The following is a 25,454-nucleotide window of genomic DNA, read 5'->3' as shown; positions in this document are numbered from 1 at the left end:
TAGGGTGCTGAGGTCTGTGAGCGGGGCTGAGGGAGCCTAAGGTGGCCGAAGGGAGCCTATCAGCTGCCATTCTCAGTGTCCTAGCTAGACCTCCTTCCGCTTTCAGTCTTAACCCACATCCATCGGGGTCCACGGCATTTGGTCATCAGGATAGCACATGCCCCAAGTAGAGCCATAAAGAATGTGTCTGGATAATTCTACCAAAGCTGTCAGGGATAACACCATTTTGCCTATTGAATTGTAGATCTCGAAGAGTTGGATTGGGCCTCTAGGGTCAGGATGCCTGCCACGTGGAAGTAACCTGTCCTTTGTAGATGAGAACAGAACCAAGTGAAGGCAAGAAGTTGATGGGGCAAGAGGAAGACAGTAAGACTGTGAAGACAAGCAAACCAGCAAACCAGCACTCATGGAAGACCTAGGAGCCAGAGGCAGCCACCTGTGGGGCTGGCCCCAACTCCTTGTCTCTGGTTTGCTTTTGAGCAGAAGTAAACCTACTACCTCTCCCATTTTTAATTGAATTTGTGTTTTCTCATTTAAAAAAATCAAAAAGCCCTAGTGAACACAACATATTCTACCTCTTTATAGATGAGGAGAGCAGAAATTCAGAAGAAAAATGAACTCGCCAAAGAGATAGTGAGTGAGCGTCTGAGTTGGAATGTGAAACACGAATCGGATTCCACAGGGCCCCAAAACTTTCTAGGCACTGCTATCTCAGGGTAGCTTCTGGAAAAACAGATTCCCAGGCCATAGGTTAGACAGGCCCCACTGTCAATCAAAGCAAGCAGAATTTCTGGAGGTAGAGTTTAGCAGTTAGCGTTCTGATGTCTACGGGCCACCATTCTTCATGTAGGCATCCATTGTAACAGCTTGATCCAATGGGGACTAATTATCTGCTCACACGGTTATTACTCCTGATAGAAAATGCTGACGAGGAGTATGCTATGCTGTGTGCTGCACTAAGCAGTTCATGTACATTAACAGCTCAATTTTCATAAGCCTCTTATGCATATATTCATGTGAATGCCATGATTTCTGGCAGAAGAGGCGATGGAAAAACTAAAAATTATTTGCCCCACAGCATGTTAAATAAGTTAACTTTGGAATCTTGATTCTCCTTTTTTTCTCACATACTCATTCAGGCTTACTGGCTTCACGTCCATGATTTATTTCTAAGTAATTAGCTCCTTACCGTCTTTCTCTTATGTGTGCATATGTTGGATGTGTAGCACACATTTCTGTGTATGTGTGTAGTGTGGTGCATGAGATGTGCAGAGGCTAGATGTTGATGCTGGCTATCTTCTTCAATTGCTTTCTACCTTAACATTTGAGACAGCATCTCTTGCTGAACTGGGGCTTACCGACTTGCTTAGTCTTGCTGGCCAGCAAGCTCCAGGATCCTCCTGTCTCTGCCTCCATATCTCTGGAACGACAGGCATGCGCTGTTGCATCCAGGTCTTTATATGTGGGTGTCTGGGTGGTTAAACTCAAGTCCTCATGCTGCGTGGTAGGCGTTTTACCAACCAGGCATCTCCTCAGCCCATCTTTCTTCCTCTCCACTTGGCCATGTGAATGCAAGTCTTTGATAATTTTTATCTGCACATTTTCTGTCACTTCCTGCTGCCTCCACCTTCTACGTCTTCATTCTCTTGCCACAAGCTCTTATCACAACCACCACAGGGATCTTTTATGTCTTTGTGTGTTGTGGGATATTTGTACACTGTGTGAAGTTATATTGTTGTGACTGGTATAATAGAAAGCTGAATGGCCAAAAGCTAGGAAGGGGGTATAGGCGGGACTTCCAGGTAGAGAGAAGAGGAGGAATCAAGGCATGTGGGACATGGCAGGAGACACAGAGAGGAAACAGAAGATGCAAGGTGGAAGAGTGGTGACGCCACATCATAGAATGTAGATGAATATACATTGGCTAATTTAAGTTATAAGAGCTAGTTAGTGCTGTGGGACAATGATCTTGTACCCTGTACAGATTTGTCAGTTGTATTGCTTTAATAAAACGCCGATTGGCCAGTAGCCAGGCAGGAAGTATAGATGGGGAGACTAGGCAGGAAGTAGAGGTGGGGTGACATGAACAGCAGACTTCTGGGAAGAGGAAAGACACAGTCTGTAGTCGTTACCCAGACACAGAGGAAGCGAGATGAAAATGCTTTGCTGATAAAAGGTACCAAGCCACGTGGCTAACACAAACAAGAATTATGAGCTAATTTAAGATGTAAGAAAAAAGCCTGATCTAATAGGCCAACCAGTTTATAATTAACGCAGGCCTCTGTGTTTTTCTTTGGGACTGAATGGCTGCGGGACTGGGCAGGACAGAAACTTCTGCCAACAAGTTAGTAACAAGCCTAAGCTATAGGATGAGTATTCATAATTAACAATAAGTCTCTGGCATTATTCGGGAGCTGGCGGCACAAAGAAAAGTATGCTTACGTACGATGTCAACATGGGGCCTCAATATCCACACAGAGCCCAAGAGAGCCATCTTGCAGGTAGGCTCTGCATACAGAGGTGCAGCTCTTTTCAGAGGACCTGGTGGGCAGCAGAGCACTTGAGCAGCTGGCATGCTAGGTAAAAATGCCTGCCACATAACAAACATAACAGCTTTCTAGATCTGGGGCAGTACATTCACCCACATGAGGCTCAGGGAACTGAGGGGGTGGAGTCAGCTGCTAGAGTCATTCAGCAGCTGGTGTGGTCATTTAAGGTTTGTCTCATAGTCATAGAATGCGCAGATGCCCAGAAAACCAGGTCCAGGCTGAGAAAAATATCTGAACAAATAGAGCATGCTTAAAAATGTGCTTGGAAGCTAGAGAAAAGAAAATGGGTATAGACAGTCACATAAAAAGTAGTTTAAAAATATCAAGTCTTTAAAGAAAGAGTAAAGTAATATAAAAAATAAGCCACGTGAAGATGGGAAATACACAGGATATCTGGTTCCAGTGTGGTGCTTTGTTGACTTTGCATTTTTAAAAAAATGCTAATGTACAAAAAACCATAGCTGTTGAGAGACATTTTATTCTGTAAACTGATAAATTAAACTAACCTATAAATTTTAAGGAAATCTTAATTTCAAAATGGAAGTCAGAAAATATGTTGCACTGGAGGAGAGGTTATGCCTTTGTTTCCACAGGAAGCAAAGTTATGGTTCTCTTCAAAGTTAATGATCAGATTTGACTGGGAGAGACCTCCTGAAAATCTTGGCTATAGACATAAAAAAGAAATCAAGAAGACTAAAGGATAGGTGACATATATGCCGATTCCTTTACATGGTAACAGCTCTGAGACTGGATGGGCATGATAAATCTTGTTGGCTGCAGAGTTCTTTTATTTTATTTTATTTTATTTTTCGAGACAGGGTTTCTCTGTGGTTTTGGAGCCTGTCCTGGAACTAGCTCTTGTAGACCAGGCTGGTCTCGAACTCACAGAGATCCGCCTGCCTCTGCCTCCCAAGTGCTGGGATTAAAGGCGTGCGCCACCACCGCCCGGCTGGCTGCAGAGTTCTTATGACTTATTATTAAATGTCATCCTTTTATATGGCATGGATAACGGTTGTACAGTACAAATGAACTTATAAAGCTGACAGATGCCTTTTACCTGCTCAAATGCAGAACAAAAAGATACATCTTTAGCTGACTTGTACACACTGCACATTCCATACTTGTACTAATGCAGATTATATATAAATATATGATATAGTATATTTGCAATGTATATAAATACATATGATATATTATATGTTATATATATGTATATATAACCTTTAAAAGTTTGTGTGTTTTCAGAATTAATAAAGGACCAAACACCAATGAAAACAAGTAGCCCAGGTTATCTAGCCTCCCCAGATGCTTCTGTAGCAGTTTCCTCAAAATTATGCATTCAGAACAATTTTAAATATGCTAGCTGAGACGGCCCAGCATCACACACTACTCCATCCAGGACTTCGGAGAAGCTCTACACTTTCCCATCATTCATAGACTAAACAACAACAACAAAAAATACAGCTAGCTCTCTCAGGACTTGACCATTATTTCAATTTTCTCAAGGCCCCCTAAAAATGCTGTTGCCCCAAGACAACAGGAAGCAGTCTAGAGAACATGATGCCCAGACTCCCAAGAGGTATGGTGGGTGATTTTTGGTCATTTGGTGGGTTATGGATGTTTGTTATCCTTCAGGAGAATTGGTTACAAATTGTTATTGGTCATGGTCAGGAAAAATGCTAAACAAAGGAGATTAGATTCAAGGATCTTTTTTGAAAAGAGAAAAAGTGGGCTATAGGAATGACAGGGTGAAAGGGTAGATTATTGAACTTACTTTAAACTAAAAAGCAACTATTAATCCCAAATATTTTACATTAGTATGGATTTTTGTATATTAACACAAATTTAAGGTTATTTTTTTGTTAGAAAATACTCTGTACATGTTTCCACTCTTGTTTAAGATTTTCTTAGGAGCCAGGTGGTGGTGGAGCATGCTTTTAATCCCAGCACCCGGGAGGTAGAGACAGGCTAGCCTAAATTTATAAACATATTGCTTCATCTTCTCAAATAGGTGTAATTGCTTCTTTTAAAAGTTTTGTGTGCATGAGTGTTTTGCCTGCATGTATGTCTATGTACTATGTATATCTAGTGCCCAAGGTAGCTAGAAGAGATATTGGCTATCCAGGAACCAGAGTTACAGAGGGTTGGAAGCTCCATGTGACTGCTTAGAATGGAATCTTAGTACTCTAGAGGAGCAACCAATACCACTTTCCCTCCCCCCGAGTAATCTCTTAAACGTATACATTTGGAGGTACTGGGAGAAGGGTCAGTTAGTGGAGCCCTTGCTGCACATGAAGACCTGAGCTTGGATCTTCAGCATCCATGTTTGGGCACGGCAGTAGGTGCCTGAAATATCAGTGCCAGAGACACAAGACAGGAGAATCCTGTATTCTGAAGAAATACAGCATTTACTTCAAACCTGTGAGATAAAGCAAGTGGTAGCCATACCTTCATTAGGAGGTCTGGTGACATTTTCAAGTTGGTTTTGACTTGCAGCCTCCTTGGCAAATTTTGTTAAAATTTCAAGTTGGTTTTGGCTAGCAGACCTCTTAGTAGATATTTTTAAAGTTTCACTTTTGTTCTGAATATCAGATTCCTTGGTAGATTTGGTTACATTTTCGGTTTCCTTTTGACTCTCAGACTCTTGGGTAGGTTGTGCTAAATTTTCAGTTTGGTTTTGGTTAGAAGACTTCTTGATAGGTTGGGTTACATTTTCCGTATCACTTAGGCTAGCAGGCTCCTTGATATTCTCAGCTATCTCTTCTTTTGGAAGGGGAGGTATATTTGCAGCTTCTTGTTCTACAACTGAAGTCAGTGTGGAATCTGCAAGTCCCCGAACAAACAATGCAAGTTACATTATGGCCAATGAAACAGGGACAAGTAGCACTTGTACAGGCAACACTGAACAATGAATTTCTCAATGAAAAAAGTGCTCCCCATTCTCCTCATACGATGATGGTACGAGGCCATCATTGAAAGATTCCTCATAATGATTGGTGTTTGCCACTAACAAACAAGGCAGCTCCTGCAGAGCAAATCCTCCCTAGGAACTGGCTGGATCTTGTGGGCATTATGGCCAGCTGGAACTGTCTCCAGCCTGAGGCTAAGCAATCTGCCTCCGCATTCACCTACTAAACAAAAATGATTTCTAAAAATTTATCTCTTCATTAAAACATGTATCTTTAAGCAACAGGTACAATATGAAACAAAGTTTAAAAAAATGTATGTATGATTGGGGAGGCACATAGATTTCAGCTTGTGTATATGAGACCTGGATGAGCATGCTGCTAGCTGCCGCTGCCCCAGTGGAGTGGGCTTGGCTTACTCTTGTTTCTCCAAGGTGTGGCAAGTTTAACTGATAACGCAGAGCCCCGTGAACTCAGATCACCTGATCTCGCCTCACCACAACTATAAGTGATTTCTCCAGCCTCGATCTCTGCTTAGCAAGCTCTATTTGAAAGAATATGCCTTTTTTCTGGCCACACACATTCTGGGTAGATGAACTGTAGGGATGACATTCAGCAGTGGAAACTTCTACCAGGGTCTTTGCGCTATTTACTTTTCACTTTTTACCAAGAAGAAGTACGAAATCCCATTTCATTGTCAACCCTGTCAGCATCCATCTGTTGAGAATATGGACGTCCTCTTTCATCCATGCTCCCATCACTATCTCTAAGAAATGAACAATTCTGCAATGCCCTCTGTTAAATAGTACCCTCATAAAACTTGTGACTTTCCTGCTTCTGTCTGTTCCATGCTGTTCCTCTGTCATCCAGTCTCTTTGGAATGACGACAATTGCCCCATCATTTGGTTTAAAGGTACTGACTCTGAGTGGGTGTCTGCAGTGCTGGGACTGAACCCAAGGTCACACGCATGTTGGCCAAGGGCTCTACAATGGACGAAACGTCTATCCTGACACTGGCTTGTGAAGAGACCACCGCAGCTGCACTGTGCTCTGTCTACAGAAGGGGACACATTTATCTACTAGGTCCTCTTTATTAGATTTGGATCGAGGATTTTTGACATGAATTCTGTATAGTTACTATGTACTCTGAGAGAAAGACTCTCAGTGGTTGACAGCCTTCCATTTGGTGAAACTTGACTTCTTAACTAAGGTGTCAAATACTGCATCTCCATTGTCCATGTGTTTCCATTTTATTTGCTGTAATTAACAAGCATGCGTGTTATTTTGAGACCATGTGAATGCTACCTTCTCAGAAAAACCTTTCATTATTCCTTTGGTTAGTCAGATCTAAACGCACTTAGGCACAAGAAATGAATCTGAAATTCAATTTATGTCTTTCTCCCCTTATATAATTCAGGCATATCTGTAGTATGCAGGTAATAGCAAATCCTGTCACTAGTTGTCATTAAGACAATGGTCGGTAAGAGCTAGATATCCACAAGGGGCCTCATGGGGCGTGACTCAGTTTAGGTCAGGTGACAGGAATAGGAGTCATATAAACACCTTACCTGAATGCAGATCCGGAACAGCTGCTGTGGCTGTGTCTTCCGTTTTCTTTGTAACAGGAGGCAGGTTTTTGGAAAGCTTCTCCAGATAGTCATACTTAAAGGAAACGCACAGGATGTACTTCAGATACACACTTAACAACTGTCACAAATGTTAGTTAAGTCAACAGGCACTGCTGACAAGGCTCCGAGGATGAAGTTGAAAGCTGAAATCCTGTAAGAGACTAACTGACCTCTAGTCTTCGTTAACCAGTCGTGGTTTTTGAAATTTCCTCTGATTAATAATAGTATCCTTAATTTTCGAAAACTCCAGGGCGTTGTGGACACATGAAAGTGTTCACTTTGTTTTGAAGTTTCAGCGGTAAGGGACTCTGAGAGGTTGTGAGGGACTATGAGGGACTTTGAGGGAGCAGCAAGGGGCCTGTGAGGGGCCGTGAGGGGCAGCGAGGGGCAGAGAGGGGCCATGAGGGGCCTGTGAGGGGCAGTGAAAGGCAGCGAGGGGCAGAGAGGGGCCATGAGGGGCCGTGAGGAGGAGTGAGGGGCTGTGGGGGCAGTGAGGGGTTGTTAGGGGCCGTGAGGGGCAGTGAGGGGCCGTGAGGAGCCGTGAGGGGCTGTGAGGGGGAGTGAGAGGCCATGAGGGACATCAAGGGACTGTGAGGGGCAGCTAGGGGCCAGGAGGGGCTGTGAGGGGCTGGAAGGAGCAGTGAAGGGCATTAAATGGCAGGTTAGTCTGTGGCTTAGGGTCTTAGGAGTGGGTTTGCATGGAAAAGGAGGATGCTCAGTGTCTCTGGGGTTCTAAGAGCCCACACTAACTTAATGGTATTTTAACAGTTGAGGATTGATGGAGCTCTGATGAAACAAAACCATAATTAGAGTTTGTTAGCAGTTGGCAAATAAGCAGCAGCAAGGACTTGGCCCAAAGAAAACCTTAGAAAGGAAGCAAAAGAGGGTCGCTCACACGAGGGAAGGAGGGAAAGTCCCCTCCATGTGCTTGTGTGGAAATAGATGGGAAGCATGAAAATTATTTGGTCAGATTGCTACAATAGGCAAATAAACAGCATCAGAAAAAAAGCTTACAGATTAACATGCAGAGCATCATTTTATAGAAATTAAATTATTATGAATTACGTTCAATTACCTGTGTCTTAAATAGCGGGCCCAGTTCAGACTTAAAATAAGGTGGTACTTCTTTGTTCCTAATTTGCGACAGGTAATTTTGTGTTTTCTCAATAGTGTTCCTGGTTCACATTTCCACAATGATATGCAAAAGAACATACAAAACACATTGAGAAGTTATTTGCCCATGCGTTAGTCCCGGATCCCACTGGATCCCACTGCACTCACCGACAGTAAAACTGAGAAGGGAAAACGGACTCTTTTGTTTCCCGTTGAGGCAGGGTCTCACTACCTAGTCTTGGCTGGCCTGGAACTGGCTTTGTAGACACTTGGCCTTGAGCACACAGAGACCCATCTGCCTCTGCCTTCCAATTACTGGGATTCAAGGTGTGTGACACCCAGAGACTTTTATTGGGGGTGCCGTGTTCACAGTTTACAGACACATTTCTTACTTTGTAAATCTTTGTAAATCAGATTTTTGTATGAGACAGGGACTAATGATGCCAGCTGACCTGAAATGTCTAAAGCCAAGGTGCCAGTGGTTGAGGTTTTTTTTTTTTTTTTTTTTTTTTTTTTTTTTTTTTATGTTGTGAGGTTCTCTGGAGTTGAAGTGACAGTCACAGGCTTCCATTATTGCAGCAGCAGGAGCAGCCATGGCACTGCTGTGAGCTGGGTTTTCCGAATCATAATGCCTCTACTGGGAAGGCCAAGCCAGTGGCTCTAAACTGGGGTTATTGGGTAAGCCTTGTTATCTCCATTTTATAGTAATAACCTCAAGGTGTAGGGAGACTAGATACCTATTCTATGGCGTAATCAATACAGGGTGGAGCTGAACAAGCTGGATTATACATCTTTAATCTTGTGATCTTGACAACTGTTCCTTCTAAGCAACAGTCAGCTATCCAGACTGATAATCCTCATATTTTATAGGTAAAGAAACCGAATCCCTGAAGTGAAACAGCCAGTCGGCATAGTAGAGTTCACTAGAAATCACACTGTAGCTGCTCCTGGACATGCTGACTCTGAGCCCAGTGACCGTACACAGGCCGCATGCCCGTCTTATTTAAACAACTTTAATTTGCCATTGAATGCCTCTGTCTCCTGCCTCACGGGACTTTCCCATCAAGCCGGGCAGGCTGGAGGTTGTCCACGGCTCTCTTACAGCTGTTCTTAAGCAGGAGGCAGTGAACCTGCAGATCCAGAGGCCGACATCTCTTTGTTCCAGGCTCAGTGTTGGTTCTTCCGTAGGACCTCGTATTCGCTGTACACCTTCCGTGCCCCTGACATACTGGTTATCTTATCCTCAGCCCACATTTCTTGTTCTCGCTTTTTTTCTGTTCATGCCACACCTTTAATTATGGGTCTCGCCATCCCTAGCTGTGATGAGCTACTCACACTTATATTTCAATTGTTAAAATAGTGGGTAACTCATGAATAAGCACAGAATTTAAAAGGTGCTCAAAGAGTATATTCATAGACGCTTGACAGCTATGTATGTATGTACAGACCCTGTACGAGAACGGGCCTGACAGATGCAGGAGGGACTCAGGGGGCCCTATGCCTTGCTTGTTAGACTCAGGGAGAGGGAGATAGTGCCTTTGTTTGTGTACCGACTGATGACCCCACCAGGCTCCAGTGGAAAGTCTCAATCCATAGTCACATAGACAGCTCTGACTAAATGAGCCACACAACAAACTAAAGTCATGAATCCGAGAAGGGACAGGGATGGGGGAGGGGGCGAAAAGAGGAGAGGGAGTGGGAGGAAGGCTGGGAGTGGAAAGAGAAGGACAAGAGGGATGCAGGAAAAACAGCAGCTGGAATGCACTGAGTGCATGTTCAAAGTTGCAGCTGGAATGCACTGAATGCATGTTCAAAGTTGCAGCTGGAATGCACTGAATGCATGTACGAAGCTGCAGCTGGAATGCACTGAATGCATGTACAAAGCTGCAGCTGGAATGCACTGAATGCATGTACAAAGCTGCAGCTGGAATGCACTGGATGCATGTACAAAGCTGCAGCTGGAATGCACTGGATGCATGTACAAAGCTGCAGCTGGAATGCACTGAATGCCTGTATGAAGTTGTCAGCTTAAACAATCATCATGTTAATTCTCATCATTTTGGGGTCATAATGATATTTTTATTATTATTAGCCATGTCCGTCACCTCACAGGAATAGCAATTTGAGATTAGTAACAAAATTTAAAAGTACATTTTAAAAAAAGCAAGTCACTGTCTCCTGCTGTCCCCTGAACATCCAGTCTCATTCCCCACTGGCAGCCTCTCATACACTGTTTTTAGGCCAGAAAACCTGGAAAGGGTTTTTCTAGCCTTTCCTTGAAGAAGGTCATGAGACCCCCACAAGTCGTGCCCTCCCCATGTGTAGAGGAAAAGAGCATCACTATCTGTAAGATGGAGGGATGCCTGACTATCTGAGCACTCAGGCCCCATTGGTTCTACCAGTTTATTACTATTAGGTGATACTCTTTTCCTGTCATATTTATTCATAACTCTCTATTCATCAAATGGGGCATAGAGATATGCAGGCCCAGTGTTCTTTTTGGATTTTCATTTCTTTATGACATCCCCTGTCTCACATTAAATGTAAACAAATCCATATTCTTTCCACTGACCAGTCTGTCTTTTGTTCCAGAGATCTCAGCCAGGGACCTACGATGTGTAGGAACAAAAGGTGTCTTCCAGTACTGACAACATACATCCTCCAGTTCAACCTTGTAAGTGGAGAAGCAAAATACATCCCAAAATGTAACCCAACACGTAAATGAAGGTGATGTTTCTGAAAGGAGCAACTCATGTGTGGTGGAATATTAGTTGAAGATGTGTTACATTTGTTTATGATGTGGAATGTTTAATGATGCAAATGTGCCTTGCATTCTTTTATGTTGCATTTGTTTAACTCAGTGAAGATGTGTTACTTTGCGCGTCTAAAACACCTGATGGTCTAATAAAGAGCTGAATGGCCAATAGCTAGGCAGGAGAGGGACAGGTGGGGCTGCCAGGCAGAGAGAATAAATAGAAGGGGAGAGAAAAAAGAGGGGACTGAGAAAAGGAGGAGAGGGAGATGCCAAGTCAACCACCCAACAACACAGTCAGACATGGAGTAAAAAAAGTAAAAGCCCAGAGGCAAAAGGTAGATGGGATAATTTAAGAAAAGCTAGCTAGAAACAAGCCAAGCTAGGGTCAGGCATTCATAATTAAGAAAAAGTCTCTGTGTGGTTTATTTAGGAGTAAATGAGAGAGAGAGAGAGAGAGAGAGAGAGAGAGAGAGAGAGAGAGAGAACCCAACCACTACACTTTGCTGTACCAATGTGAAGCTCAAATATCCTTAGGGCCTGAAAAAGCTGAAAAACAAACAAACAAGACTGGATACAGCTCCTTTAAGAAACTCTGCGTCACATCAGAACACTTAAACAGCCCTTTCCACACTAAATAGAAAAAAACTAAGTAAAAAAATGCCTGCCACAGTGCAGCGCCCTGACGTTCCATAGCTGGGGGGTTGACTGTGGCTCTTGGTCATGCATCTCCAACTGAGCCACAAACTTTAGGCGTGGCTTTCACAAACCAGGAAGTGGGTGGAGCCAGCTGCCAAAACCACATGGAGGTCCTGACCATGCCACTTAGAAGTCTAAAGGCTCATGCGGTCAACAAAGATTAGAGATACACAGTAAAGATAGATCCAGATGGAAAAACACTCTAAATAGTTTACAGTGTGTTTAATAATGTGCATAGGCTTTAGAAAAGAGAAAGGATATAGAAAATCATAGAACAAAATAAACAGTTAAAAAATAATAGAGGAAAGTCTTTAAAGAGAGACATAAAGTAATAAAAAAGTAAGCCACATAATGACAGAAAATACACAGAGAATCTGGGTCCTATGTAGTATTGTGCTGATTTTCAATTTTTGATTGCCGATGAGCAAACATTGGCTACAAAGAGAGCTGGAATTGAAAGAGGAATGATTGAAATAGTCTATATACTTTAGGAATGCCTTAACTTTAAAAAGGGAGTAAAAAATGTGTTTGTAAAATGGAACTCAAAAAATGTTTTGGAGAAATGTTTTGCTTTAGATTTCACAGGAAACAAAAGGCTGTGGATTTCTTCAGGGTTGATATAAATCAGGTTTGATCAGGAAGATGTCCTAAATCTTGACAGATGATCCATATCAACAAAGGTTACAGTTGGTCTTCCTAGTACTTGACCATTATCTCAATTTTCTCAGAACCCCTAAAGATGTCTTTGTCCACAGACAGAAGCAGTCTGGAGAACATGACACCCATATTCCCAAGAATTGGGGTGGGGGGTTGTTGGTTATTTGGTGAATTATGGATATTTGTTTTCATTTATGGAAATATAGGAATTTAGAATATAAAGACAACTTTGTATTAGAATACAAAGTCAAATATTTTGCATAGGCATGCAATGCAAAATTTAAAGTAATTTTTTTACACCATATATATATTTTTACTCTTGTTTGGGGTTTTGTGCTTATGCAGTTTATTTAAAAATATAAAGTATAATTAAGAAATGAGGTTAGTAGTTAATCTATAATAATCAAACTTATATTCACATTGGGTATGTTTTCAAGGTTAAACAGGTATATTTTAGACAGATAGATGACTTTCAAACACTTCAAAGACCTACATAATAAGGCATTTAAGATGTTTAATAACCTGTTTTTCATGACAGTGAGATACATCTGATCCTGGTAGCACCAATATACTTCATAAAAGGAAGATGGGCATTGAAGAAACACCATATGGAGTTTGCTTTTAATGTGGCAAGGCTGATTTTGGGCAAAAAAATTAATTTTGCCTTTACTGTTGACAGTGTGCTATGCAGACTAGATATGCAGGACACGCAGGGAAGTGACTGTTGAACTTTGCCAAGAGAAGTGGGGTAGTCCTTTAAAATTCCAGCTTCATAGAAGAGTCTGCCTGATATTCTGGCCTGTAGGTGAAGATGGACGCTACAATATTGTAGAGGAACTTTGGATGATTGTTCAGGGAGTCAGATGTCTCTGGTAATATTACATCCTTCTAGGGTCTTTGATGGAGTTAAAGACCATATAATTACTGTTATAGTTTTCCTTCGTAATGATAGAAAGTAAATTAGGTATAAAACTTTGGAATCACTATGATAAGATAGATAATGGAGTATTTCCTCTGAATTTGCTAAATACAAATGTACTGAATATTGTGAATGTAATTCTTACTTAAAAACTGTTTTTCTTGTATATAGTTTTACTATGTTAAAGTCAAAACCTTTCATTTTTATTTAGACAAAAGGGAGAAATGTTGTGGAATATTAGTTGAATATGTGTTAACTTTATTTATGATGTGGAACATTTGTTTAAAGATGCAAAGATGTGTTGCCTTCTTTTACATTGCATTTGTTTAACCCTCTGAAGCTGTGTTACTTTACCTGTCTAAAACACCTGATTGGTCTAATAAAGAGCTGAATGGCCAATAGCTAGACAGAAGAGAGAACTAGGCGGAGCTTCCAGGTAGAGAGAATAAGTAGGAGAGAAAGAAAAGAGGGGAGCAAGAAAAAGGAAGAGAGTTCCTTGCTCGTGCTCACTCTCCTTCTGTTCCTCCTTTGGATCGTGAGACTTCAGTCCAGTGCTCCAATGTTGGTCTCTGTCTCTGTTTTCTTTCATCGCCTGATGAAGGTTAATATTCAGGGGGATGCTTATATGTTTTTCTTTGGGTTCACCTTCTTATTTAGCTTCTCTAGAATCACGAATTATAGTCTCAATGTCCTTTATTTATGGCTAGAAACCAAATATGAGTGAGTACATCCCATGTTCCTCTTTTTGGGTCTGGCTTACCTCACTCAGGATAGTGTTTTCAATTTCCATCCATTTGTATGCAAAATTCAAGAAGTCATTGTTTTTTACTGCTGAGTAGTACTCTAATATGTATATATTCCATATTTTCTTCAACCATTCTTCCATTGAAGGACATCTAGGTTGTTTCCAGGTTCTGGCTATTACAAACAATGCTGCTATGAACATAGTTGAGCATATACTTTTGTTGTATGTTTGGGCATCTCTTGGGTATATTCCCAATAGTGGTATTGCTGGGTCGAGAGGTAGGTTGAACCCGACTTTCCTGAGAAACCGCCACACTGCTTTCCAAAGTGGTTGCACAAGTTTGCATTCCCACCAGCAATGGATGAGAGTGCCCCTTTCTCCACAACCTCTCCAGCAGAGGCTATCATTGGTGTTTTTGATTTTAGCCATTCTGACCGGTGTAAGATGGTATCTTAATGTTGTCTTGATTTGCATTTCCCTGATTGCTAAGGAAGTTGAGCATGATCTTAAGTGACTTTTGGCCATTTGAACTTCTTCTGTTGAAAAGTCTCTGTTCAGCTCAGTGCCCCATTTTATAATTGGATTGATTAACCTTTTACGGTCTAATTTCTTGAGCACGAGCAAGGAACTCAGGACTGCGAGGGGTGCACCCATACACTGAGGCAATGGGGATGTTCTATAGGGAACTCACCAAGGCCAGCTGGCCGGGGACTGAAAAAACATGGGACAAAACCGGTCTCGCTGAACATAATGGACAATGAGGACTACTGAGAACTGAAGAACAATGGCAATGGGTTCTTGATCCTATTGCACGTAATGGCTTTGTGGGAGCCCAGGTAGTTTGGATGCTCACCGTAATAGACCTGGATGGAGGTGGGTGGTCCTTGGACCTCCCACAGGGCAGAGAAACCTGCTTGCTCTTTGGGCTGAGGAGGAAGGAAGACTTGTTTGGGGGAGGGGGAGGGAATGGGAGGTGGTGGCGGGGAAGAGGCAGAAATCTTTAATAATTAAATAAATTAATTAATAAAAAAAAAAGAAAAACCAAAAAAAAAAAAAAGAAAAAGGAAGAGAGGAGAATGCATGGGCTAGCACCCAGTTACATAGCCTGACAAGGTGTAGGATGGTAAGAAAAGATATACAGAATAGAAAAAGGCAAAAACCCAGAGGCAAAAGGTAGATCTTTTAAGTTAAGAAAATCTGGCTAGGTTTTTTTTTTTTTTTTTTTTTTTTTTTGAAAAAAAAAAGAGATTTTTTTAAAAAGGGGGAGGGAGCAGGAGGACAGGAGGGAGTGGAAACTGGGTTTGGTATATGAAATGAAAAATTTTTAAAAAATTAAAAATTACAAAAAGAAAAGAAAAGCCGGCTAGAAATAAACTAAGCCAAGACTGGGCATTCATAAGTAAGAGAAAGGGTCTTTGTTTGATTATCTGTGAGCTGGGTAGCGGGCCCCCAAGGAGTAAAGAGTAAAAAACAACTAGCAACACTATTGTGACCATCTCGCCCCAGATATATAAATATAGTTGGTTTCCTTAATGGATAAAAAACTGGAGTTGAAATCTTAAGTGCAGACTGTAGGGAAAACAAACATCAACACACTCAGGACACATTCCTGAAGCAAGCAACAGGAACCCTGAGTGTATATGACGAATGTTTATTGGTATATTAGAATCACCAGAAGTGTGAAGAGGGACCAGAGGGCTCAACTGCAGGAGATGGGGGCTTCTACATCTACTTAATGACCTAACAGGCTGCCCCAAGTGCCACCTTGTCTTGTTGAAGTGTCAGGAGGCAGTGGGGAGCCTGTAGCCCTGGTAGCCTCCTGAGCTCTAAGATCCCACAACTGGGATTTTCACAGCCTTATGTTTACCCTGGGTCAGAATTACCTCTGTTGCTCGAGCTTTTCTTTCCAGCTCTTTCCTGGTGGCATACCCCTATGTGAAAAGAAGAAAATGTGGTGAAATAGGCAGTGCCCCCACATGACAGGGCAACGTCATCACTGTGCCATGGGAGAAGGGCTGCAATGATCCCCACACCTCTCCTTTCTCTGTGTGTACCAGCACTAACCAGAAAGGACAGCCAGCATCACTTACCTCCATTTCTTTTCAAAGAAATCTTTAGAGAATGTGTCTGGGGAACATACTGGAGTGGAAGCCATAGATTGCTTGAACAAATCCGTTAGGTGGGCTGCAACTTAAAAAATACCACATTCAGTGTTAGCATTGACTCCTTTATAACATTTCTTCATTACACAATTCCTCATCTGAACTTTACTGATGGTGTTGGAGGATTTCCATACCCAAACTTAACAACTAGAGGACTTTCCATGGCATGTTCTGTTATTGAACATCATCTTTATGATTCAAACATAAATATTTTGCCTTCCATCACTAGGAAAACTGTATGGCAAGGAGCTGAATTTTCTCGTATTAAAGCAGATTGGCCTTCATACTGAGGTTCTTTTCCTAAACATGTACCTATTATCCCATTCCAAAGATCTGAATATCACAGTTTTGAAATTTGGGTGATAGCTCTTAGAGTTTGTCTATGACATATGGCCTCAGTGAGATTTCATTTGTCAGAGAAAGAATAGGATACCTGGTCAAGACAGGAAAACTTAGAAAACACTGATTTAGACAAGGATAAGTAAGTTTTCTTCTTGTGAGACTTCTCTGTGCCCTTAATTACTGTATGTTGTAAGTCTTAAAGAAAGTAAGACAATATAAAATATTATCCAAACTTGTTTTAATGTAAAACTCATGGCTTTAGAGGAGCCACCTTAAAGAACATCTTAGGAAATACAGTGGGAGATGCTGACTTTGTATCACCATTGGTAACCATCAAGGTTAGTTTTACGGATGCTGTTTCCCTCCTGCAGCAATCTGAGAAACACAACTTGTTTAACTGTTACTATTGGGTGGCCTGTGGGCTTGCCTCCATCACACATGCCTGTTTTCTTGAACCAGGAGTGACAAGCTCAAATGACCTAGGGTAAGTTTGTAAGATCAAACATAGGGTAAAATAAAGATAAATGAAGTTTGCATTTTAGTTAAACATATTTTCTAAAGATAAGTATGTAGCATGCTATATTTGGGGCACACTTACAATGCAGATTATTATTTACCCAAAATTCAGTTTTAATAAGGCCTTTTGTATTTATGTTCACTGGCAACTCTGTTGCAGGGCCTGCCTCATAGAAGTGTGGCGGCAGAATTCATGGACAGAGGAGTATCGGTGACTGTGATGGCCTCTTCCATAATGGCCACCTGAAGGGGTGGCTGCCCGTCACTTTTAGTTAAATATCACTGTCACAATATGAAATCTTAAGAAGAAAAATCTAGATAAACAATAACAACAGTAGCAACAAAACAAGAATATAAGTCAAGATCATGGAAGATGAACTGGACATGTCGGAGGGTTCAGTGAAGCCCAAGGCAGCCAGCTTAGGGCCTCGGCCATATAACGGAAGGCACAACCCCAGTAAGATTTCTAGTGCTGTTGCTGTGATATGGCCAAGCTTGCTGGGGCCAGGGAGGCACTCCTTTGAGAGCAGCTGTTTGTCTTACAATATACAGTGGAGAAGAGTTGAAGGTGTGGGCAATGTCTATGCACTTGTTTGGAAGCTATGTGCGTGGACATGGGGACATTGGTCAGTTGACTCCTGGCTATTAGCTATTTTCTATGGGGTTGAGGTAAAAAAGAAGGTAAAATGTCAATGTTTTTTTGTTTTGTTTTTTTTTTTAATTTAACAAAGGAGAGTTAAAGGTGAATTAAGGAGGGAATCACTATTTTCAGGGAAAAACAAAACATTAAACCACCGTAAGAGAGCATGGTAAGTGTAGGAGCGGAGGGGATTTACGTGAGGATTAGCTGTGGTAAACAGAATGGCAGACAGGTATATTTCAGGAGTCCTTTTGGAATCTGTTGATAGACTGCAGAAAAATATGAAATTCCAGTTACCTTCAGTAACGTGACTTTTTGTAGTTTCTTCCATTTTAGGGAAAGACTGAAATAAAGATCAGAATTACTTGATGTTAATTATTGTAAGCATGGAAACACTTTGTTTAGAAGAATTCTTTTTTGCTCGGTTTGACTTATTCTGGAAAAATCTATAAAGTGAATTTGCTTTTTAAAAATATACCATTATACAATTTATTTAAATATTTTTGTTGCTCTGTTATTTAATAAATTTCTAAGAATGGAAATCATTTGTCATTATGGAAATTACTTTTCTTTTACATTCATTAAGTTATTCAATATTTCAACAAAGTTTCTTAAAGTAAAATCAATAGTATATATTCATAGTAAAATAATAATAACATATACTTATAAGTATCTTTTATTTCAGGATCTCAAGATTATCTGTAAGTAAAGGAAGAGCCAAAAAAAGATATGTTTGGAAACTTCAATAAATCTATAATCCAATTAGCGTGGAGTAAGCTATAATGAGGATGAAGCGAATGCTTCAGAGCCTCAGAAGGACCCTCATGTGGCTGTTCCAACGTGCATTCTGTCTGGGATGTCCTGACAGTGATGTGACTGTTCCACATGCACTCTGTCTGGAGGGCCCTGACGGTGACGTGGCTGTTCAACATGCACTCTGTCTGGAAGGCCCTGACAGCGAGATAGCAGCAGGAACACTGGTCTGTGGGACATCCACTCACCATAACCAGCTTGAGGAGGTCTGCAGCATTGCCTCTTTCTTCCTCTGTCCTGGAATCCTTGACTGTCATTTCCTGTAGCTCGTCTTCCTTCTTTAGAATATGGTTTATATAATCCTACATCAGGACAGTCAAACAAATGGATAGCAGTCAAGAACTAGGCAAAGTTCTTGGTTCATGTCAACTTGGAACATTACAAGTGCTTTTTATTTTTTATTTTGTTTTATTTTGATTTTTCGAGAAAGGGTTTCTCAATGTAGCCTTGGTTGTCTGGAACTCGCTCTGTAGACCAGGCTGGTTTCGAACTCACAGAGATCCGCCTGCCTCTGCCTCCCAAGTGCTGGGATTAACGGTGTGCACCACCTCCACCCAACTTGGAACATTCCAACAGGACTAGGGATAAGTTCATACCTCTCTGCAGACAGTTAACTGGTCAAGCACAGGAAAACCTTTTCTCAGTAGGTTAATAGTAATGAGTGATGTCTTTCTCTGCCCACAAGTGAGGCTTTAAAGCCTCAGGAGAGGCCTGCACAGAGCCCTGCTTCTAACACCAAGCTTCAGCATCCTTCTTACTAAAGTAAGTACCCTGAGGAAGATGATTCCTGGGTCCCTCAGGATTGTCTTTATGACTCTGTCTGCGGACTTAAGTCACTTAGTTCATGCCTTTGCTCCTAGATGAAATATACCCCCTCCCACGGATATTTGATCAGCATCCATCAGTACTGATCCTCTTCTCAAACTAGGTTGTGAGCATATAGCCATAAACAGCATATAACGTCCATGCTGAGGGAGTTAAACTTGGAAAGATGCTAGCGATACGATGCCACAACCAGTCATATCTTTATAAAGTCTTAGACCACTTCAAAGGAGTAACTCTTTTTATCCACGAACAAGTACCTGATTAATATGTGGTTCTGCATTTTCTCCAGAGAGTATTAGTTTTTCATGTAGTCAGAAAGAAAGAAGACTATACAGAAATTGTACACAAAATGTTTTTTTTTTTTTTTAATTATAGCAACTCCTGTTGGGCCCTTTAATGACTCCTACAACTTAATATAGAAATCATTAAACATCCTCTACCTTTTAACCTTCTGTACTGGGTGACTGACTGACATTCAAGTGTTATTCTAAATATTGGTAAAACTAGATGTTTTCAGGCTCTTCAGGAAATGGACAAGAGTGACTGACTTTGTTCCTGATCCTTTGGAGGAGGGCTCGCGTCACCCCGATCTTGTTACCTTAAGGGAAATCTGCAGCCCCAGCTTCACCTCATTCTTTATGACCTCATGCTGGAAGAACTGGCGCATCTGGAGCACCTTGGGGCCCTTGAGTATCGGGGCTGGGGCATTTTTCAGCTGCTTAGACCCGATGCAGAGGCCTTTCCAAATCTGAGTGCCGAATGGAGGCCCGGGAGTCTTTTTCTGTCAACAAAAGAAAGTGCAAGATTCACCAAAGAAGTCAGAATAGTGCAGTGATGAATTTTTTTTAAACCAAGTACTCTTTTGTGGATACTAGATCAGGAGTGGTTATGGGATTCCTAAACCAGTAGAGGTATGACTTTGAAGGATCCAGATAGGTTTGGCCACCCATACCCCAAACCAAATGACAAAAGGAATGGTAAATTAGGAAAGAGATTCATCTTTCAGTACGGCTATGCTGAGAAGCACAGGAGCTAGCATCTCATGCACCATTTTTGAGGAGCTAGCAAGAGCTCTGGAGTGATAGAAAGGAGGGACAAAAGAAGGTGAACAATGAGTATGCATGCATCCTCAGGCTGTCTTGATCCAAGTATGGTCTGGTTGATCATCAGCTCAGGATCAGAGCTATCTAGACAATTAGGTTACTGCTGTCAGAGGTAGGTTGGGGGTCGGGAGACAGAGGCAGACAGACCTCTGTGAGCTCAAGTCTACCCTGGGCTATACTAGACTGATTCAGTCTCAAAGAGAAACAGGGCCAGGTAGTGTTGACTCACACCTTTAATCCCAGTACATGGGAGTCACACATTTTTAATCCCAGCACTAAGGAGGTGGAGACAGGAAGGGATATGGCTGGGCAGAGAGAGGAAAATAAGGGAGGGGAGAGGCAAGAGTTCAATGCAGTTTGAGGATGCTGTCAGAGGAGGCAGTTTGAGGATGGGAACTCCCTTTTGGTCTAAGGTCTCTCTAGTGGCTGGTTGCACTGCTTCTCTGATTTCTCAGCTTTTACCCCCTAATACCCAACTCTGGATTTTACTAAGAACAGTTAAAATTCTTACAACAATCCAAATTTAAAGTATCAAGGAAACAGATGCAAAATGGAGGCAGAGACGCCGAACTGAAAAAAGATAAAATGAAATTTATGCCCTGTGATGTTGATGATGTATGCATGGGCAGTCCATAAATGGTGGTTCTGTTGAACTTGTCCACATTGGGTATCATACTACCAATTTCTAGTTGTCCGGTGAACATCTGAAGGACCAAGTAAAGAGTCAGTCCTTCCAGCAGAAGTTGAAGCTATTACAGAACCACCTGTGAGGGATGAAATGGTGCTGGAAAAATCCTCATTCTCATGGATCTGAGCAAAATTTTATCTTTCTGTGTGCCCTTAACAATCTCAAATGGTGCCCTGTTGGGTATCCTTTCAGGAGGGCTGTGGGATTCTGCACATGGTAAATCAGCAACAATCTAATTCATGTTACATGGATTGATTGAGGAAGGTCATTGGCTAATAAAGAAACTGCCTTGGCCCATTTGATAGGCCAGCCTTTAGGTGGGTGGAGTAAACAGAACAGAATGCTAGGAGGAAGAGGAAGTGAGCTCAGACGCCTTAGCCCTGCTCTCTGGGGCAGACGCGATGAAGCTCCGACCCAGGATGGACGTAGGCTAGAATCTTCCCGGTAAGCGCACCTTGGGGTGCTACACACATGAATAGAAATGGGCCAAGCAGTGTTTAAATAAATAGAGTTTGTGTGTTGTTATTTTGGGGCATAAGCTAGCCAGGCTACCAGGAGCTGGGGCGGCAGGAACACAGCCCACAGCTCCCACTACAATGGATGATGCTTTGTTTGGCATGCTCAGGTTGCCGAAGCCATTTGGAGTTAGCAGTCCTTAACTTCCTGGCTCTGTATTAATTTATATAAGAAGATTCGGAGAGCACAATCATTCCATGGGCCTGGGCCAACTTTGAATCGACTCTAGATGAAATCCGCCTCCAAAATCTTCGAGTGCTTTCTTGAGAAGAAATGTGTGCCTAAGATGAGCTCAAATCTCTGCCATCCTAGCAACTGGCCTTCAGAACTGGTGCCCTTTGCTGCCTTGGTGCTTCATTTAAAAAAAGAGTGTCCAGTAACAGCCATCCAGTGGCTTTCAGTTTGTAGCATAAGAGCTTCAGATGAAGAGAATACTCCCCATTAATCCAGAATGGGGTGTATTTATCCTATCATCCTGTAGTACCTGCAGCTTTTTGGCATTCTCAACTTTCAGAGAAGAATATTATGGTCCAGTATATCCTGTTCCAAGATTCAGGACAGGACATGATGGCCACATTCATCTCATCAACTTGATTAGAGCCTCCAGATTAAAACTAAGAAGTGGATGGTCTTTGCTCATCATCTCTGCTCTTGCTACAGGAGAATTTACTGTAAGATATTGAAAGTAGAAATTCAACATGTTACTTTCCTCACTTAACAGCAATATGCTCTATGTTCACATTTTGGTGTCTTCGCAATTTTGTAACTGAATACCAGATGATGTGCTGGACATGTTGCATACGGTGGTTGTGGAACAAAATGACAGCCTTTCAAGATGCAGGGTTTAGTGATGCCTTAGCAAAATGTTATTTTATCCTTTTGAAACTTTAGGGTGGAGTTTAACTAATCTGGCATGATCATAAGCACAATATTTATTTGCTAACTTTGCAGTTGCATAATTGCTTCTCCTCCTCTCTTTTTTTCTCCATTTATGTATCTTTAATACACAAAGAAAAGTTACAGGGAGAGTGAAAAACACCAAATTTTGTTCAAAATTAACAGCTTAAGAAATGACAGGAAAAGTGATATGGTATCAGGAAGTCTATGATAGGTGAAATGTAACAGGTTATTCAAGAGGGATGCTTTAATATATAGGAATATTCCCAGGCTTACAATGCAGAATAAAAAATAAAACTGAAATTAGTTAGCCAGGCCTAGTCCTCTAAAAGTCTATTGCTACATCTACAAATGATTAAAATCTCCAAATACAAAACTTCTTGAACTCGTTCATTATCTCACCGGGGGATGGAAACATATGAAGCTACAGAAGCAGACCTGAGCCCAAATAGAAATGTAAATGCAGTGACTTTAGAGTATACCTCAACTGAAGGGAACCTTTCCCATGACCTCGACTGAAGATTCGGAGGGACGATGGTATCTAACTCCTTCTTCATTAGCCATGGTGATGCTTCATAGAAAGGGCGAAGCACCGTGATGCTCAAGGCACCTGGATTAAAGAGAATTGCCAGCAGTCATTTCTCTGCCAAAATGATGCTGACAAATTCAACAGGCATTAACCGAGTTCAGCAAGTACTTCCGAGCTGCTTTTTACACAAAAACCTTAGGTACAATGATTATGCCTTAGGGTGTTACTCTCTAAGATGAGACCCTGAGTAGCCAACACCTGAAAGATGGACTTTAGTCAAACAAAAGCACTCACTAGTATCTTTCTGTCCCTCAACAATTATATTTGGGTCAGGTCTGCCAACAAGCTGCCTTGACTCCCTCTTCTTCTGCCTTCTCCAGAGATGCAACATTTAATCATGTATTTCAGAGGTATCCCATCCTGTACTGAGCAACAGCTAGCTTTTCTAGCAGGCTATACTCTGGAGTGAACCTACCCTGGAAGCCAGTGAGGTTCACTAGTGGGACTCACCCATGATCAAAACTTCTTTGACTTCCTCTTGCCCGAACAGTAAAGCAGGGTCTTCTCTGCTCACTTCTGCCTCACCTTGAAGCATGTCCCCCTTCTGCAGTTCAGACGGTTGTGTCTCTTCTTATCCATCTTCAATTCAGTAGAATTTTTCGTGTTTTCTTCTCCAAGAAATCATGACTTCCCCGCCATGAATGCACTAACAAGTTCTTGGTCTTAAACATCTCCAGAAAAACTTTGTAGACAACCCTAGGTTTCTCTGTTCCAAACTCTCAGTGAAAGATATTTATATCTTCATGGATCTTATACAAAACTGTAATTACAGTTATTTGTGTGGCTATATAATTAACACCCATTTCTCTCATCAAATTATAAGTTTTAAGGAAATAGATTCTATGTTTGTTTTACCTCATTATGTACTCCAAATCTAAGTTGGCATTTGGCACAGGATATGCTGCTAAGTCGATGCTACTTAAATGGTTAAAATTACATTGAGGAGAGTTCTTGCTGCTTCATAGTTTTTGTTTGTTTTAGTTGGCAAGTCAGAGTCAGAGTCTTTTTGGCTATGGAGTACAGGCTGACCTCAAGCTTGCGTTGGTCTCCTAGTTCAGGGGTATCTCCATGCCCACCAACCTTACATAGATATTTGCATGTCCTGAATAGCCAGGAACAGCCTTTCATTTTCCACATTCACAAGAACAAGGCCTATAACATGTACATGTATGCTGATAAGCTAAAAGATACAAGCATAGACATGCAATCATACTCTTAAGTAGACTCAAAATATATACCATCAAACAAAAGATTAAAAAAGCCCAGAAACCTCTCTGTATAATCAGCATACCAAAGTATGTGTCTTTAATCTCATGCAATGATTTCTTTGAAATTCATAAAAATAATATAAATTCCCATCAAATATGTTCTATAGCATATATGCCTCTGATTAATATTCTAGCTGATGTATAAAATGTGTTTTCTTATTGAATTCAGTTTGACCAAAACATACCCTTAAAAATGATAATAAAAAAAGAACTTTTAAGAGATCTCATATTGTTTCTAAACAGGATGGAATGAACTCATAAATAAGATCTAGGCACAAGCTGCTTATGGCATTAAGAGGCATTCATTCTTGGCTGACACAAGTTGATTCTTAGACACAGTTTGAGATGAATCTCACTTTCTGGAACTGTGTAAGTAAGATGATATGGCCAGTTGGAGGAGCAAAATGAGAAAAAGGGGACTGCACAGCAAGAGGCCTAGAGTCCCTGGAGGACACAAGGAGCTGCAGGCAGCATGGTGTCTCTACCTGGCTGTTCCTGGACTGGTTCCTGGAGAACCACGGTCGTGGATTCTCCGTAGGCCAGGGATAAGTATTCTTCTATGTCACTGTCTCGGAGGAATTCCACACCGGATCCGTCAGTGTAGATCACAAAAAACCTGGTTGAAGTAAACAGAGGAACATTCGAGACACTCAGGAAAGTTGCTTCTGGAATTCGGGATGGAGAATGAAATACTAACGTTGCTAGTAGCATTTTACCTGGGAACGTGTTCCCCATAGATTTGCATGTAATTCTTTGCAAGGTGAATTGATGACAAGCTTTCATAGCCCTCGGTTTGTACACTGAGGTCAGCTTCTAATTTCTTTTTTGGTAACATTGTTGATACAGAGCCATCAGCCATGACCTATGAAACATGAGAAGCTGAAGGGACAAATACCAAAGTGCCCACATTACCGCTGATCCAAGGTGCGCAAACATGCAGTCTTTTGGATTATCAGAAAATTGAGCATATTTAATCACATGGTATTGATATTATGTATGAATTTCATGAATAAAAGAGGAGATTCCCTAGCAGTATGGTACAGCTGTACTCATAAACCACACACAGGCAGTGAAAACAAACTGAAACACATTTAGAAGAAAGAGACCAGGATTGAGAGGGGAATCAA

The 25,454-nt window shown here is 41.5% G+C and overlaps 1 protein-coding gene across 1 annotated transcript in view; it reads right to left on the bottom strand.

Moving 5' to 3' along the window:
- Window positions 1-25,454, bottom strand: part of Spag17 (sperm associated antigen 17) — a 226,544-nt gene that overhangs the window by 23,676 nt on the left and 177,414 nt on the right. Inside the window, exons 33-43 of the mRNA XM_057793886.1 lie at window positions 25,044-25,189; window positions 24,813-24,943; window positions 22,953-23,080; window positions 19,865-20,047; window positions 18,630-18,743; window positions 17,926-17,971; window positions 16,059-16,158; window positions 15,852-15,899; window positions 8,159-8,258; window positions 7,024-7,117; window positions 4,998-5,372 (exon numbers count right to left, since the gene is read on the bottom strand). Of these exons, the coding sequence (XP_057649869.1) occupies window positions 4,998-5,372; window positions 7,024-7,117; window positions 8,159-8,258; window positions 15,852-15,899; window positions 16,059-16,158; window positions 17,926-17,971; window positions 18,630-18,743; window positions 19,865-20,047; window positions 22,953-23,080; window positions 24,813-24,943; window positions 25,044-25,189 (1,465 nt within the window). The remainder of the gene's footprint in view (window positions 1-4,997; window positions 5,373-7,023; window positions 7,118-8,158; window positions 8,259-15,851; window positions 15,900-16,058; window positions 16,159-17,925; window positions 17,972-18,629; window positions 18,744-19,864; window positions 20,048-22,952; window positions 23,081-24,812; window positions 24,944-25,043; window positions 25,190-25,454) is intronic.

Source organism: Chionomys nivalis, chromosome 18, assembly GCF_950005125.1.
Source record: "Chionomys nivalis chromosome 18, mChiNiv1.1, whole genome shotgun sequence".
NCBI lineage: Eukaryota > Metazoa > Chordata > Mammalia > Rodentia > Cricetidae > Chionomys > Chionomys nivalis.
This window is presented reverse-complemented; position numbering and strand designations above follow the sequence as displayed.